Source organism: Pipistrellus kuhlii, unplaced genomic scaffold (genome assembly GCF_014108245.1).
Source record: "Pipistrellus kuhlii isolate mPipKuh1 unplaced genomic scaffold, mPipKuh1.p scaffold_m20_p_2, whole genome shotgun sequence".
Lineage (NCBI taxonomy): Eukaryota > Metazoa > Chordata > Mammalia > Chiroptera > Vespertilionidae > Pipistrellus > Pipistrellus kuhlii.
In genome coordinates this window covers 158,499,369-158,516,982 of record NW_023425515.1, presented here as the reverse complement: position 1 = coordinate 158,516,982, position 17,614 = coordinate 158,499,369, and the positions used below count along the sequence as shown (strand labels likewise).

The following is a 17,614-nucleotide window of genomic DNA, read 5'->3' as shown; positions in this document are numbered from 1 at the left end:
GCTGGGGTGAGTCTATTTTGAAGAAGTGGTATTAGAAGAAGTTTAAATTTAAAACATTTGGCTCTCAAAAGAAATTTCAATTGTGACATTGTTGATATTTGGCTCTGTTGACTAATGAGTTTGTGGACCACTGACCTTGGGAAAGCACTTGACATATTGTAGTATCTGGAACAAATTAAAAACTTTGTATATATTACATCTTAGTATGATACCTGCATAGAATTTTATACATTTCTCCAATGGCTCCTTCTCTTAAAATAACTTTTTTATCTGCTTAAAAAAGGCAATAAATATTCACTACAGAGAAACTAAAAAATAAAACAATTCAATAATAAAATAAAAACAGAATAAGACAAAAGTTATACTTAATCCTACCACCCAGATTTTTGCAGGTTTTTTTCTATGAATATATATATATATATATATATATATATATATATATATAGCCTAAGCGACCTTTATGACCAAAGGACTGGAATGACCAGTTGACCAGTTGCTATGATTCACACTGACCAGCAGAGGGCAGACACTCAATACAGGAGCTGCCCCTTGGTGGTCAGTGTGCTCCCACAGCTAACTCTCATGGCCTCTTCCCCTGGTCAGCCAATCCCCCGTGGCCCCTCCCTCTGGCTGGCCAACCTCCTGCAGCCCCTCTCCCTACTCCCTGGCAAGCCAGCCCCCAATCAACTATGATCAGGGAACCAGCTAGCCAACCTCCTTACTGGCTGGCCAACCTCCCATGATCCCTCCCCACAGGCTCTATGAGGGGGGGGGGTGCTAAGTCAACCTCCTACAGTCCTTCCTTTTGGCTGGCCAACATCTCCTCCCAACCCCCCCCCCCCCCATGGCCAACCAACTTCCTGGGGTCCCTCCCCTAGGACTGCTGGCACCCCCATGGGTCTCAATCACTGGACAGGATGAGGGACCCTACCCGTGCATGAATTCATGCACTGGGCTTCTAGTACTTACATAATCAAATTGGGATCACAATGCAGACATGATTTTATACTCTGCTAAATTGAATTATTAATTTAAAAAGTGGCATGGGAATAAACAGAGGTTCTACAACATTGTTTTAATGACTGCATAGTACACATTCATAAATTTATGCTTATTGATGCTGAAGATAAAAGTGAGAGATATGGCTTCTTGTCTTCAAGGGGATTATCACTGATTATACAAACATGTCATCCATTCTACAAATATAACATTTAGACAGTCTCTTACATATTGAAAATTTAGGTTTCTAATATGTCTATATTAAACATAATAAATGAAAAACATCTTAATACCCATTTGTTCACTACCATGGGCATTTCCATCTTTTAAATTCCAGTCTTAGACATGGAATTACAACTTGAAGATTATGTACATTTTAAAAGATTTGATTTAAAGATATCCTTGAGTCAAACACTGAAAGGGTAACTAGTTTTTTAATCACTGCTGATTTGATAGGCAAAACTTATCTTAATTTGAATTTCTTTGATTACAAACATTTATGCATTTAAATAAATTCTTTTTGGCCATTTAATAATAGTGGAAACAGAAAGTATGTAGCATCCTGACATTTCAAAAAGTACAATTAAGTTTAGATAAGAAGTTTGTTTTCTGCACGTGGTGACCCCCTTTCACTTCTGGGTTGGCAGGTGTCTGAGTTTGTTCCAGGAGGCAAGGACTTTGCTTCCCCAGCATAGAGAGCAATACCTGGCACATAGCAGGTACTCAACAGATATTTATCAAATGCATGAGCAGTTTCCTGAATACCATAATAAAAATGTTTCATGAATACAAAGCAATTATATATATACTTTTTATTGCAGTAGGAATGGGAACTTACCAAACCTACTTTTCCTATAGTATATCTGTGACAGTGTTTTCTATAAGCTTATTTACACTCATATAATTAAAGTGTTTAATGGTTAGTTAGCTCAGTTGGTTAGAGGATCGTCATGATACCCCAAGTTTGTGGGTGTGATTCTTAGTCAGGAAACATACAAGAATCAACCAATGAAAGCATTAATAAGTGGAACTACAAAGCAATGTTTCTCTCTCTTTTTCTCTCTCTCCCCATCCTCTCTCTCTAAAATAAATAAATCAATAAAAATTATTTTAAAAAAATGCTGCATAATACTGTAATTTAGTGAAGGTGCTTCCCATTGAAACAGTTGTTTTCTATCTCCAGCTATTATTTATGGGTCATTTGTATTTTTCAATTGAGAATTATTTGTTCATATTCCTTATCAAATTTTCAATAATCTTTTTCTTTAAGCATTTAGGAGATTTCTTTATATTCAGGATAATGAAATTTTGCTTATAATGTAAATTATAAATATTTTTCTAATTTTCTATGGTTTTTTAATTTTATTTATGGCATTTTAAACATTCATGAAATGAAATCTATCCATATTTTTATAAATATACTAGTATATTTTCTGCATTTAGTGTTATAATTGGGGGCCTTTCCTACCTCAAAATGAATATTCATTTATTTTCCTATATACTTTCATGGCTATATATGATACATTTGATATTAATTTATATGATTTTTAATTAACTATATGGTGTAAGGTAGGAATATAACTTTTTCTAGCAGTTATTACCCATTTCCATTTATTAAAGTCTTTATCATCACTGACCTGAATACTTTAAAATATATTTTTATTGATTTCAGAGAGTGAGGGAGAGATAGAAACATCAACAATGAGGAAGAAGCATTGATTAGTTGCCTCCTCAGGATTCTAGTCCATAACCCTGGCATATGGCCAGACTAGGAATAGAACCATGACCTCCTGGTTCATAGTTCAACAGTCAACCACTGAGACATACTGGTTGAGCCTGATCTGAATACTTTCAATTAAACATTAATTATTTATACATGAATTTCTTGGTCTTATTTTTATATCTTATGTCTATTAATCATTCTTTTCTTTGTCCTGTGCCAATTATTTTAAATTATTTTGATTTTATGTTTTCAGATCACATAGTATAAGTTTCATTACATTACTTTTTTTTAAAATATTCTCACATGCTGTTCTATTTCAGATATGCTTAAGAATATGAAGCTGAAGATATAAAACTGAGATTATGATTGGAATTGCATTGTCATAAATTAGGAAGACTAGACATTTTTATAATATTGAACCTTCCTTAATTTGTTCAGTTACTTTCTGCCCTTCAACAAAGATTTGTAATTTTTTTAATCTAGATTTTACATTTTCAGTATTAAATTTAGTCTTGGGTATTTTATTTTTTGCTATTAGTAATAGAATTGATTTTTCTATTAAGTGTTCTAAATGGCTATTTATAGCAATATAGAAAATATTGTTTTTATATATTAAACTAACCACCTTAATTCTCTTATTAGTTCTTACAGCTTTTCTATTACAAAATATTACCTGCAGACATTGATAAATTACTCATTTTACTTTTACATACTTAATTTTTTTAAAAATTAAATTGCCCCAAATTTCAGAAAATGTTGAATGATAGAGGTAATGGCTGACAGCCTTGACCTCATTTATTGGGTATGCCCTCAAGTTTCATGCTACATTTCCTATTGGCTGTTGGCTTGAGATAGATGTACTTTATCATGTGAAGGGAAAACTCTATTTCTAGTTTCCTTTTTTTTTCCTCTCAAAGAGGATAATGAATTTTATCAGATGCCTTTTGGTATCTGCTAAGATGAGACACTCTCCTTTGACCTATTAATTGCATTCCAAGAATCAACTTTATTTAGTTATACTTTAGAGCTGTGTTTAATCTTTATTAACTGATCTTTAATTTAGAAATTTCTGATTATTCATTAGAAAGATTAGTCTATAATTTGGACTTCTTTTTTTATGTTTTATTATTCTAGCTTATAAATCTAAATTGAGAAACTTGTTTTCTGGTGTTATTCAATTGCTTAAACAAGGTATCATTTCCCCCCTTCACTTACAGCCACTCCAGGCACACTATTCTCATTAGTCTTGCCAGTTCTGCTAATGTTTTCCTACTGCCATCACTTCATGGTAAACTCCTATTCATTTAAAACGCACCTTAACACCAACACTTCTCTGTAGCACTCTGCCACCATTTCCATAGGATCAGCACATGCTTTGATTCATCCCGGTTCCTACTATAATTTATTCACCTATTAACCTATTTTTTCCCCACTGGAGTCTGATTTCTTGAAGTGGGGACAGTCATACATGTATCTTGTAATTTTTTTTCTTTTTTTTTCTTCTGAATCTCCTGTGCTTATCACAGTACTTAGCACATAGCCTGTGCTTTGTAACTCATTGTTACATGAATAAATTCATAGTAAATTTTATCTTTAACCTTTACCAGTAAAAAGTTTCAAAGAGGTATGCATCTTTGCCTTTGTTTTACAGTACAATAGAGACAACAATCACTTGCTCCCATCCTGCACAGAGTTGTAGAGCTCTGTGCTGGGATAATGGATGTGGGAACATAAAGTATATAGTGGAAGGATCGAGTACAAAAACACACAATAGCTATAAGACTTTCTTTTATATTAATAATAGCTCATGTATTGAGCATTTACTGTTTTCCAGGTAGGAAATCATCTAATTTATTTCTCATAATAGTCATGTGAGGTATATAGTATTGTCTGAATGTTAAACGTGAGTGAACTGAATGCTAGCAATGAAGCCTAAGTGACTTGTCTGAGGTCAAACAACTGGCATGTCCTGAAGCCAGATCCTTAACGAGCACATTCTGAATTGAGTCCGTTATCTAGAAGGGACTCTATATTGACTAGTCCATAAAGACTGTGTGCTCTACTTACGCGAGAAAATCAACACATACTAGGCGAAGGGTGAAGATTTGCTCAACTACCCTATTTCCCAGGTTCTACCTAAGGTCAGTGGACAATAAGAAGAACAATGGAACATCTATCTACCTGCTTGACCTCTGCATCTCTCTTCTGATAAACGTGGGTCAACCACTGAGTAAGGTTTTCTTGATTTTTAGTTTTCATAGTGAGGTTGATTCATCCTGAAAGCAAACTGGGGGTAGTGTGATTGCAGACCATGTTTTTCCTTCTCTATGTCTGAAAGTCACAGAGAGGTAACAGGAAACAACTTTCCTTTAATAACTAAGTTCCTAGATTTATGAGATCGTGGCCATGAGCTACAGGTGAGTGACACTGACCTATAATCTGAAATGAGACAGATTTCAGGGTTTCTCTCACCCCCAAAGTAGAGTTACTGAAAGTGTGGTATGAAGGACAGGTTAGCATTTTACAGTCAATAATATGTCAGCCTGATTGCTGCTCATTCCATCTCCAACCACTCCTGTCTCTTCCCTACACCAGCCTGAGACACCAGCATGAGTGATAGAAGTGGCAAGAGGTTGTTCAGAAGATTAAAGACCCAAATCACCAGAGGCTTCCATCTCACAAGAATATCCACTTGGCAGTCATTCATATTCTTCTGCAAAGGATGAACAGAAAGCCTGTTTCAAAGAGGTTCCTCCTTCAGATCTTTGTACCTTGGAAGATAAAGTGAATGCAAGGATTTTGTTTTGAAATAAATATTCATTAGGTTGGGTTAGAGCTATTACTGCTCTTGAGAAGAAGACTGAATATTTTTTTTGTTTTAAAATACCTGCAGTCATTTCACTTGAGAATCCATTTCTGTACTAATCAGTCAGGGCAATGCACAGTGTGGTTTTTCTAATAGCACAGACACTCCTTGAAATTGAATATGGAAAGAATCAAACTGTTTTACAGAAAGTGCATGAGCAATGTGACATCACAGGAACCCTGCAAACAGAAGCAGCCAGGAGTGGAGCAAAGAGCCTTGGGAGTCAGACCCTGGGCACTATAACGGCCTCCCAGTGAGCTCTTTAGCTCTGGTGATTGACAACTGTTTCCTAACATCTCAGAGTTTCCATTACCTAAGCTGTAAAATAGAGAGCATACTTCCTTTCAGGGTTTGTGTAAGAATTTATAAATAACTGAAAATGATCTGAACCTACAGATAGAAGCAATTATTCATACTTAACATAAATACTCAGATCTGGTCACCAAAAAGCTTGAAAGCCATTTTCATCCTTTAAAAAAAAATCTATTATTGCTCATATTACTCTTGAATTTAAACATCTTTTAAAAGCTTTCAAAGCTTTGAAGGTTGATTTCAATGAAACCTGTTTTTATTCTAGACATTTTTTCCTCCTGTCATTCAGAGTAAAACAAAAAACGTTTACTGTCAAAACAACAAGGGTATGCTCTCAGGCACAAAATGAAAGCAGAAATAGCTGTCTGATTTATTTCTTATTTTGGTGTCTGCCTAGCAGTTAAGTAGGACAGCTTTTAATTTGTCACTTCTTTAAGATTCACATAGTTTGGAGAAGTAAATCATCAGTGCCTGGCTTTAGCTAAACTTGAACTAGTTGGGCCAAAAGGTGTATTCTTTATTCCTCAGCCACATATTCTTTCAAAATGCCAAGTAAAGAAAAAACTATATATTTAGTAACATAGTTAAGACAGTACATCTAATAGATTTTTATTTTTCCTTGAAACTGGAGGAACTTAAAAGTCTAACTTATTACCAAAGATTAACAACAGATGTGGGAAGAGGTATAGGAGGTTAATGCTTTTCAACAAGCCTGCATAGAACTATTTAAAAGAGTTAATGCCCAAGTATTTTTTAAAATTAAAATCAACTATGAGTAAAGACTCAAAGTTCACATCTCAACTCTATCAAGACATTCATTCTATATTTCTGAGTCTCAGTTTCTTTATCAATAAATTGAGGATAACATCTCCCTGGTTCATGTTGTCTAGCACCTATCAGGCACATATTAACTTCTCAACACTTGTGAGCCACTGTTGTTATGCAGAAGAGCTTATGGAACAATTTTTAGCAATTCAATTCAGGAGTGAGCATTTCTTAATGTTTCTTTTATCTGCCTTAAATTTATTTTGCTGGAATGTAAGCTGTTCCCTCATTTTTGCAAAGTTGGTGATAACATCTGTTTAATACTTTCTATATAAGGAGGCCAGATTGTGGGCATGTGTTTATGCAACCATTAACATAACCATTCCTCAACAGAGGTGTTTTCTGGCATCTCAATGACCTAATTGTAATCTGTAATCTGGGTAGACAGACTCTTTTAGTAACAAGAAGAAATGAGAATGACACACATACACACATATATACATATATATACACATAAATACATACTTATAGAAACATATATACATACAGAAACATATAAATATAATTGTGCAGGGGCGGGTGTCCGACACCTCAGCCTTGCCTACACCCTCTCCAATCTAAGACCCTTTGGGGGATGTCTGACTGCTGGTTTAGGCCCAATTCTTGCAGAATCAGTCCTAAACTGGCAGTTGGATATCCCTCTCACAATCAGGGACTGCTGGCTCCTAACCACTTGCCTGCCTGTCTGTCTGCCTGATCACCTCTGACTGCCTCTGCCTGTTGGCCTCATTGCTTCCTAATTGCTCCTGTCAGCCTGATCACTACCTAACTGCTTCCTCCCCTGCCAGCCTGGTTGCTCCCAACTGCCTTCCCCTGCTGGCCTGATCTCACCCCCAACTGCCCTCCCCTGCCAGCCTAGTCACTGCCAACAATCCTCCCCTGCTGGCCCAATTGCCCCCTATTGTCCTCCCCTGCTGGCCTGATTGCCCACACCTATCCTCCTCTGCCAGCCATCTTGTGATGGCATAGAGGCAGCCATCTTGTGATGATGTGAGGATTCGAGAGACACGTAGGCTTTTACTAGTGTGTGTGTGTGTGTTTTATGTTTTTTTTGTGTGTGTGTGTGTATTTTTTTTTTTTTTTTTTTGGTATGCAGTGTGCAGGGAATGTGAAGAAAAATAAATGCTTCCTTCTTTTGGGTCCCTTAAGCAACTGATTTTAAAATGAACTATGGCGAACTCAATGAAAGTCTAGATTAACCTTGGTTTGACAACCAACAGTTTAGCAGGGTATTTATTTATTTATTTATTATTTATTTTTTAAGGAGAATTTCTAAATCCATAAAGCTAGTCCTTGAGTCTTTTCTTCCCTTTGAAAGTCACACACTAAATTGATCCAAACACCACGTCAGGCAGAGCTTTCCCTGACAACATCCTCCTCATTCTTTGCTGTGGCCAATTTCTCAAGCATATCCAGTGTCTGAAGTCAACTGAAGATGAACCGATTCAACTTCTGACAGAGGCTTTCGCTATCTACCTTGTATTGTGCCCACCTCCCCCACACCAGTGCCAGGTCAAGGCCTCCATGGGTCAGATAGAAGCTTACAGAGAAGCGATTTCATCTTTCAGCCCTCGCCTGAATATCCAGTAGAAACTTTGGAATAAAACCAGGCTGAGCTGTTGTTCTCAAACATGTTTATTTGTAAGTTTTACATGGTGTGTTACAGAAATTAATGGAAAATTTCTAAAAATTTTGCTGTTCTGTTGAATGCATTGTACATAAAGTTAAAAATAATATGTCCATATATGTTAACAAACTGTCATCTGAGGTAAAGTTAAAGTAGGTCTAGAAATGTACGGCAACAGTCATTTCTCTTTCTCATCTTTATTAAAAAAATAGGTGTCAGAACGCAGAAATTGAAATGAACCAAACCCACAGAGTAAACATTTTTTTTTTTTTAAAGAAGGTGCCTGGTACATGACATGATGGGGTTTCAGCAGACACTGGGATGAGTACAAATTGTCACAAAAGGCTTGTGGCATGTAGAGATTGAAGAGCTATGGGAAGTGGGAACAGAATGACAGGTGGCGTTTCCCTGGTTTTAAAATTTAAAGTGACAAATTTCTTGCTAGTGGAGGATGAGAAATTAACACAGGATGATAAATTAACAGCTGGGCATGTGGATTTTTCTATCAATCTAATTGGAACTGTGCAGACTCCCCATGGCCCTTTGGTATTGGCATCTCAATTCTTACTTGGGAATTCCACTGTACTACTAGAATAGGATGCAGTGGTTCTGAGCTCACCAGACAGTGTTTGTTAAACATCAGAATTCTGCCAATGATAACATGGATGGCAGTCTAACATCTTGACTTTACTTCCCTCACTGAAATGCATCACACGGGCCATATCCTTTAGCTTGGAGCCAGTTATATTTTCAATCATGTTTAATGAATGAATGGTGAGTTCACTGAACTGTCACTTTTTGCTATGATATTGGCTCTAGACGGTTTTTAATGGTTACAGAATCCGCCAGGGTTCACTTTGACTGTGTTAGAAGCAACCCAAAGAATCTGTACAATGGGGTGATACTGCCAGACACACTCAAGACAGCCATATCAAGGAAGAAGATAGCACCACTTGTTTAGAATCTGAATCACGGACAACATAGCAATGTAAGCCATTTCCTCATGGGAGCTGCCCAACTTATCAAATCCCCAAAAAACACCATCAAACTGGTTTCAGGACATCTCTTATGGTTCTCACGCCTTTCCCATTTCTTCCTTCATGTGAAAAGATGATATATGCATATTTCTGGAGGAGTCATGTGGGCCAATAGTGATAGCTATGGAGGGAGGGAAATATGGCCCTTCTCACTTTTCAGGTTCTTCAGACCTTCCGCCTTAGGATGACATTTAAATGGATTCTGTAATGGACATTTGGTCAGTTTACCTAACTGGAAAAAAGCTGGATTCCAGAGACCTGATAATGTAAAATTTGGGCTTTCAACAGTAACCACCACATAGACTTATCAATTTTTTCTTTGTGAGCAACTTTACCTTCTTCCAAAGCATTTCAATTTCTATTGATATGAGGAACCAAAGTACACAGGCCTATTTAAGTTAATCATATCAATATAAATTCTAATTTTCAAATTTTAAAACCAAATGATAGCAATTACCCTCAAATCCAATTAATCACATGATTCTTTGAAGTTTTCTTCTTAGTGTTAAACCACTAAATTCAACATACTGTAACTGCATAAGAACATCCGGAAAACACACTTGACCTGTAGAACAATTCTCTGTAGGGCAAAAATATATATTCTTTATGAAAATCATGTGCTAAACATACGAACCAAACACTACACTTCTTCTGTCTCATAAATGTAAAAAAAGGAAGCTTAAACTCTTCTGTTTCATGTACAAATAGTCCAGTGATTTCTGTGGGGGAAGGTGGGAATGGAGAGGCAGGAGAGAGGATTAGGATCTGAAGGACAGACCTTCAAAATGTGAGTTGCCTTGTTCTTGTTTTACACAGAGGGCGGGCACTCTTGTGGAAATGCTAGATGAGATGATGGAGTCACATGCTCCCTTCCTGTTCACTAGCTGCTGATTGGCCAGCTGCTGCTGCCAGCTGTCCCTGAATTCCAGCCTCCTCCCGTATGCTCCAGAGTAACATCTTGAAAGCCATCCCCATCCATCACATTTGTCACATCTTGCACTCAATCTGCTACCTTCTCTACAGTGTAATGGCATTATTAAAAAGCATTTTCATTAACATTTATATTTACAAAAAGAAAAACACCTGGCATTTTTTTTTTCATTAGAACTCCTTAAAGCCATTTCCCTTAAATATTTAAAGAGTTTAATGGTAAGGTTTTTTTTTCTTCAAGTTATAAAATAAAAATCCCATTTGAATTTTCTGATGTACAAAAAGAGATAGAGATGAACCATTATGATCACAGAATCAGTTTGTTACTCTGAATACTCACATCACCATTGTTCCATGAGAAAGTCAGTTTTTAAGATCCAGGGCCACATTACCAGGATTGTACCAGAATTATTTGGCAAATGACTTTTCTTTGAAAATGGCACGTGGAGAAGACACTTGTCTGCAGAGCATCACAGCAGCAAGAGATCGGGAAAATAAGAAATATTTTTCATTGTACTTAGAATTTCGAGCTTCTTAGGAAATCAGATGCATTTTTCATCTTTCTCATCAATGGGACTTGATGTCCTTTCCTACTCACAGAATGAAGGTTCAAACCAAAAGCTGTCATTCTTCACCAGGATGCAGAAATAGCTAAAATGTTGTTTTGGCAACATTCTTGATCATAAATAATAATCAACCACTTATATGTCTTGTGATTTCAAGTTAATTCATTCATATGAGACTTCCCCCCCCCACTTAGATTTCTTCATCAATGTCTTAAAAAAGTCAAAAGCAATACAAAATTTGTACACCCATTCATTTTCAAATATGACAAAGGAAGAAAAGGGAGAAAATGGGAGACACGGCCCTGTGCAGTGATAAAGTAACATCATCACATGTCAAAAGGCATATGGATGATGAGAGTGTGGTCACAGAGGATTTCTTGCTTTGCCTAAAAGAAGTCAGTGCAAACCTTGCTGTAAGACTCTGAGGCCTGTCACTCCAAGTTGGACATCTTTATAGTGGGTAACATGTAGAGAAATAAAAAGAGAATTATGATTTTGCATACTGGGGGGGATCATTCTCAAACCACATTAAGAGAGCTCAGAATGTTTGTCTGGTAAGCATTTGCTTGATTTGTGATTTAACGTTGGGTATAATTTTCTTATACTTTCCTGTGTCTTTGTTTTATTTTGTTGTGCTGCCATAGGTATCTGCTGTTGGTTGCCAAAAACTCTTAATTCCTTCCTCCAAACGAGTTCCATTGGGCAATTATGAATTTCTTTGTGGAATGAAGTGAGGTGAAAGAATATAAGAGCCTGTCGCGATGTTGATTTCCATGCTAGTCTTGAAGAAGCACCTGCCACGAGCCTGCATTGATGCTATTTCTTAGGTCTGTGGATCTGCGCATAGAGAGGCTCCAGCTCCTAGGGATAGAGGGACAAAGTGAGACCCATTCTTTTCCAGATAGGAATTTCTGAGACAACTTGGGAAGGAGAGTTTTGGATGAGAACAGAAAGGTGATAATGTATGATGGATGACCTTGGGTGATTTTTGGAGTATTTGATCATGGTGCATATCATTTTGGCAACTTATTTTAATCATCGAGAACTACTCACCCTGTTTTGTCCTTGGTTTTCAAGTGAGACTGATTGCCCTTTCAGAAAATAGCATGATATAGTAGAGAGAACTGGACACACTGTGTGATATGGACAAGGAACTTATCCTATCTGAGACTCAGTTTCCCAACCAAATGGGTATGATACTTTACCCTACAGAGCTTTTGAAAGATTATAGATAAAGCATCTAAGCACAGTGCTCAGCCATAACAAGTATTCAGAAAATAGTAACTATTATCATGAGTCAAGTGGAGATTTTTTTTTAACACAGTTTTATGAATGTCTACTTGATACAGCTGAAATTCTATTTCGACCTGCTCTTTGGTTTCTTTAAGCAGTGATGACTGGACACACTTCACAGCAAGGGAAACAGCAGTTGTGCCTTTAGCTCTTAGTTGAAAACTTCTGGGACTTGTTTTCATTCCATCTGCTGTTTCAACTTGGATCCAGACTTTTGCCTGCACCCATTGGAGTTGTCCTGAGACATACATACACAAGGCTTTTTGCCAATAGAGAATGTAGCAACCTTTCCATCCAAATGTAGGTGGTAATTGGTATTTGGCCTTGTTGAAAGTACTTCAAGACTTCATGTCAAAGGCCTGGGATGCAGACTAGATCAATGCTCTGGTCTTAAGCATAGATAGGTCCTTCCATTAAAACTGACCTTTATGCTGCCACTATTGGGTGTTTGTTCCAGAATTAAATAAACATAGCTATACTCTAAGTATGCCATATATTATATATTAGCCCGTATCCTGTCATATGAGTAGTAGTGGAGCTTTTTTTTATTTGCTTATTAGAGGCCTGGTGCATGAAATTTGTGCACAGGGGTGGAGGGGGTCACTCAGCCCAGCCTGCACCCTCTCCAATCTGGGACATCTCTCTTGCTATCTGGGACCACTGACTTCTAACCACTTGCCTGCCTCCCTGCCTAATTGTCCCTAACCTCTCTGCCTGCCTGCCTGATCACCCCTAACTGCCTCTGCCTGCTGGCCTGATCGCCCCTACCTTGTCCTCCTGCCGGCCTGATCTACCTTAACTTACAGTCCAGCCTCCCTCTGCAGGAAGCAACCTGGTGGATCAGGGGAAAGCATCACTCTCATTACCCTGCTGCTGCTGCCACTGCTGGCCTGAGCCTGGGCCCTTCAGAGCCCGGCTTCCACCCTTCATAGCCACTGCGGCTTTGTCCAGAAGACATCTGCCCTAATTAGCATTTATCCTTTTATTATAGATTTTCTTGAACCATCGCATTGAAATGGCACTCCGTGAGCCCCTCCTGTGTATCTAGCACACTAGGCATTTTAGAGTACACTGACTTTTTAATTTATCACAATAGCAGATGTGTTACCTCTTTTGCAAATGAGAAATCAAGCATAGAAAAGTTAAGTCATTTGTGCATAGTCACACAACTAGTGAGTGTGGGGCATGAGACTTAAAAGTAAGTCCTAATCTATTACAATAGCTGATAAAAAAGGGACCAACTCTTCAAGCTGTAGTGTTGTAGAGTGCTTTGAGTTTATCAAGTTTCCTCATGTCTTATTTTATCTGCCTAAGAGTCCTAAGAATAGCTTTTATTCTTTCCATACTCATTCTGCAGATAAAACTGGAAGGTCAGGGAAGTCTGTGAACTCAAGGTCATTATGATGCCCCTCATGTGTCTCATAAATCACATTGTTTATCCTGATTGTAAAGTTGAAGTGGACTAAAGGAGAAATTTGTCCAGATCCATCATTTTACAGGTGAGGAAACTGAAGCCCAGAGAAGAGAGGTTTTCTTTCACCAAAGTCACAGAGTTACTTAGTAACCATGCTGAGAACAGGACCTAGGCTCTTTTCTTAAACACTTACTATGTTTGACTTCTTCCGGGGAGAAGGCCCTTCCTACCTTTCCAGGTACCCTATTTTATAATGTACAAGAGAACCAATTTGACTCCCTAGGCTTTACACCCATGGGACTTCATTCTGTCCTTTAAACATAATGAAAACATGTAATTATGGCAAAGTATGGAGTCCATTCTTCCACAACCTGCTTCAAATTCTGCTTGCCAGTTCCTTCTGTCATTTTACATGTGAACCTAGCAGGAGTGTGTGTGCAATAAAGGTTTGTTGAATTAATGAATGACTATGATGCAATATCAAAGTTCTTTGCTAAAAACACTCCAATTTTGCTTTAATTCTCTCAAAATCTAATCTAGCAAGTTCTAGGCAGGATGATTTATTAAGCACCTAATCTAATGTCTTAAAATGTTTCCAATACTTGTTATAAGGCTAAACTTGTATGTTTGTGTGTTTGTAATCTTGGGGAAGGAGTAAGGGAAGCCAAGGTGTTGTCAAGTACAAGTCCTGGGAAAAGCCATTTTTGGAGCCTATGTTGGGCTATCAGGATGCCTCTTGATCTTCTCTGGGTAGACTTCCTCAGCCCACTCTTCTTTTTGGATGCCCTCAGAAGTCAGGCTGCTTTGATCTCACCCTACAATGTGCTCTGTTCTAAGTTTGGAACTAATTTATTCAATGGAGAATGACACCCTAAAACAGAAGACAGCAGTCTCAGACGGGGTAATTAATACCACACTGCATTAACTTTCTGTAGCTAAGATAAGTATTCACACATCCCCTGCTTGCTGGAATTTAGCTTCAAATACCTATCACAACAGTGGTAACGAGTGCAGTCAACTCTCAATTATCCCCACTAATGAAGGGGAGCAGTGGTGTGGAAACCCCAAGCCTCAGATGGTCCCAAAATCTGACACTGTGATGCATTATCCATTTGGGCAGCAGTTTTGCCTTCCTTGTTACCTAATCTTAGCCTGTCAGAGCTGGGGGAGCTTGGAAATCATCTGACCCAGAAATTTCCAACCTGACTTCCCGCAAGGTTGCTATGGGGTCTTGAAGCTGTTTTCAACATTCCAAAATGTCTAAATGAAATCACACATTAGCACAGCACGCTGGTGTCTTTAGTTTTCACTGGGCAGATTTGACCATATCTTCAAATCCTTCAAAGGCTCCCCATTACCCACAGGGCAAAGCCAAAGCCCCTTAGCTGGGCACATGAGACCCATTAGTCTCCTCGTCCATTAGAGCTAATAAATGCCTCTTCCAGACCACAAGTCAAACTCAACCATCAGGTCACGTTTAACAGGCTTTAAAAGAAGTTTTGTTTTTTAACACCTCTTCCAGAATATCCTTCCTCAAATGAATTTGGTCATGCCAGTCTCCTGCTTGAAATAACCCTCCTAACTCCTTATTATTCCAAAGATAGTGCAAATGCCTCAGCATGGCACAGGAGGCCTTTCCAATAATATGGCTTCTCTTGTTCCTATGCCCACCTTCCTTCTGGTACTTCTGGTTTATTCAGGCCTTTCTATCTCTAAGTCTCTGCTCAGGCAGTTCCTCCTGCCTTTGGGCCTCTCTTTGCCCTGCACCTGGGATTCCATACTTTCAGAATAATTTTAAATACAAAGGCTTCTAGCTTCTCCAGTGCTCTGTGTAGACCTGTCTACATGCCATCATGTTAACTCCTAAACCCTCTACACAGTGAGCTCACTGCACCCTTCCCATCAGTATCCCAGATGCTGAGTAAGAGCTTGCTAACAACTTCTCTTAGCAGGAGTTGGCGAATCTTCATGAACTTTAAGCTTAATTGGGCCTGACATCTTAATATCTTCATTTCTAGAGGACTACAATGTAGATGGAAAATCAGACAATACAAATAAAACCCATATCAACTCCCCAGTTTTTGACTTAAGTTGACTCCCCTGTTTGCTGGGAGGTGCAGTGAAGGGATGAAAGCACACAGATTTGAAATCAGGCAGATCTAGTTAGTATTCCCACTGCCAATTTCCTGCAGCCCGAGGTCCCGGGGACACACTTGCAGTGAAATTCGCTGGGCTGATTACTCACTGCAGCAAGGGAGCCATGGCATCTGTAAGAGGGCCTTAGGAAGGGCTTGTTACAAGATTGGGCTTATTTTAAATGATTTGGGGAAGAGCCCAGAACATAAGGGTTTTCTCTGGGGTGGATGCCTAGGAAAGCGGGACTATAGTTATTTTAATAAATCTCGTCTTAAGGCAGAAAGAATGAAGCAAGATTTAAGGGAAGAAAGGAGGACATTTGATCATTTTTATAATGTGGACGGTGCTTACGTTGCCTATCCTGGGTCATGGCTTCCGAGTGATCTTGACCATCATGGTCACAGAGTGGCCTTATCCGATGCTGATGATCAGTGAACTACTTAGTTCACAGTCAACAGAGCACCAAGGCATGGCTGTGAGGGTGGGGCTGCTAGCTGCCAGGCTGCGGTCCTCTTTCTCACTGTTACCCACTTAATACCCGTAGGAGTCTGTGATGGTCCCTTAGCCATCTGAGAGCCCGTTTTCTTATCTGTCACATGAAGCTAGAAATCCTCTCTGTGAGCTGTGCCGTGAGCATTAAAGGGGAAAATACTCCAAAATTGCCTAGCACAGAGGAGGCACTCTAAGAAGGGTTAGGTTCCCATATGTCTAGCCCATGGCTTTGCACTTACGCTACAGAAGATGCTCTTAGGCCTAAAACCACCTGTTGGTGGCTCCGCCTTCACAGCATGTAAGAGCCGCTGCAACTGGGCTCTGTGATGAAACCTAATACTGTCTGTGGATCAGCCCAGGAAACTGGGCAGAAAGAATGTGGGTTCATCTGAGGAGTCTGTTCTGTGGGCCCTGTGGAGAACAGAGACTTCTACATACTTGCAGACCAGAACATAAGTATGAATCATGTGGTCACATACAGCAGCCAGGCAGAACCAGGGGGATAACAGCTTACATTCACAGAAACATTTGCAATCTCTAAAGGCCTTTTCTGTATCATGTTCGCAATCTCATGTGGGTGTCACAGTGAGGCTGTACTGTGGGCAATCGTATCTCCATTTATAGAGAAGCAGCAAGGCTCCCCAGAGTTTGGTGACTTGCCCAAGGTCACTCAGTCAGCACAGGGAAGACCTGAAATATAACTAGGTTGTTACTGTTTTTTTTAGCTTTAAAAATTTTTGTGATAAAATATATATAGCATAGCATTTGCCATTTTATTCATTAAGTATACAATTCAATGGTATTAATTGCATTCACATTGTTGTGCAACCAGCACCACTACCTCAAAAACTCTTTTCTTCATCCTAAACAGACTGTCCCCTTTAAACAGTAATACCCTATTCCCCTTTATCTCCAAGACCTAGTAACCTTTAATCTACTTTCCATCTCTATGAATTTACCGATTCTAATTTTTAAATCACTTTCACTGAGGTATGATTAAACATACCATCAAAGGTTCCCATGTTACCTATGGAGTTACCTACAAATGAACACACCTGTGTGCCTACCCACCACAAACAAGTAGGACATTTCCTCACCCTAAAAACTCTGTGTCCTTCTCAGTCCACCCCTCACTCAGGTGTTGCAATCACTGATTGGCTTCCGACCTTTATCAATTAGATTTGCTTTTCCTAGAGTTCCCAGGAAGCACATCCAGCCACTGCCCTCTCCACCACTTACTGGGTGTAGGTGTCAGAGCAAGAAGGGCCCAGGCCCTCAGGCTGGCAGTTCCTGTCTTACAGGAAGACACTGAAACCTCTGAATCTGAGGACTGTTTAGCCCAAAGTCCAGGAGAGACTGTGGAGAGCCAGGAGGGCAGCCCAGGCCTGATCCCA

At 38.9% G+C, this 17,614-nt stretch overlaps 1 protein-coding gene across 12 annotated transcripts in view; it reads right to left on the bottom strand.

Annotated features, from left to right (window-relative positions):
- Nucleotides 1–8,533: 8,533 nt before the first annotated feature.
- Nucleotides 8,534–17,614, bottom strand: part of DAB1 (DAB adaptor protein 1) — a 387,139-nt gene continuing 378,058 nt past the window's right edge. For all 12 annotated transcript variants that reach the window (XM_045584556.1, XM_036445795.2, XM_045584560.1 and 9 more), the window contains one exon: nucleotides 8,534–11,746. Coding sequence is in view for 1 of the 12 variants with exons in the window: in XM_045584560.1 (XP_045440516.1) it covers nucleotides 11,702–11,746 (45 nt within the window). In the remaining 11 variants the exon portion in view is untranslated. The remainder of the gene's footprint in view (nucleotides 11,747–17,614) is intronic.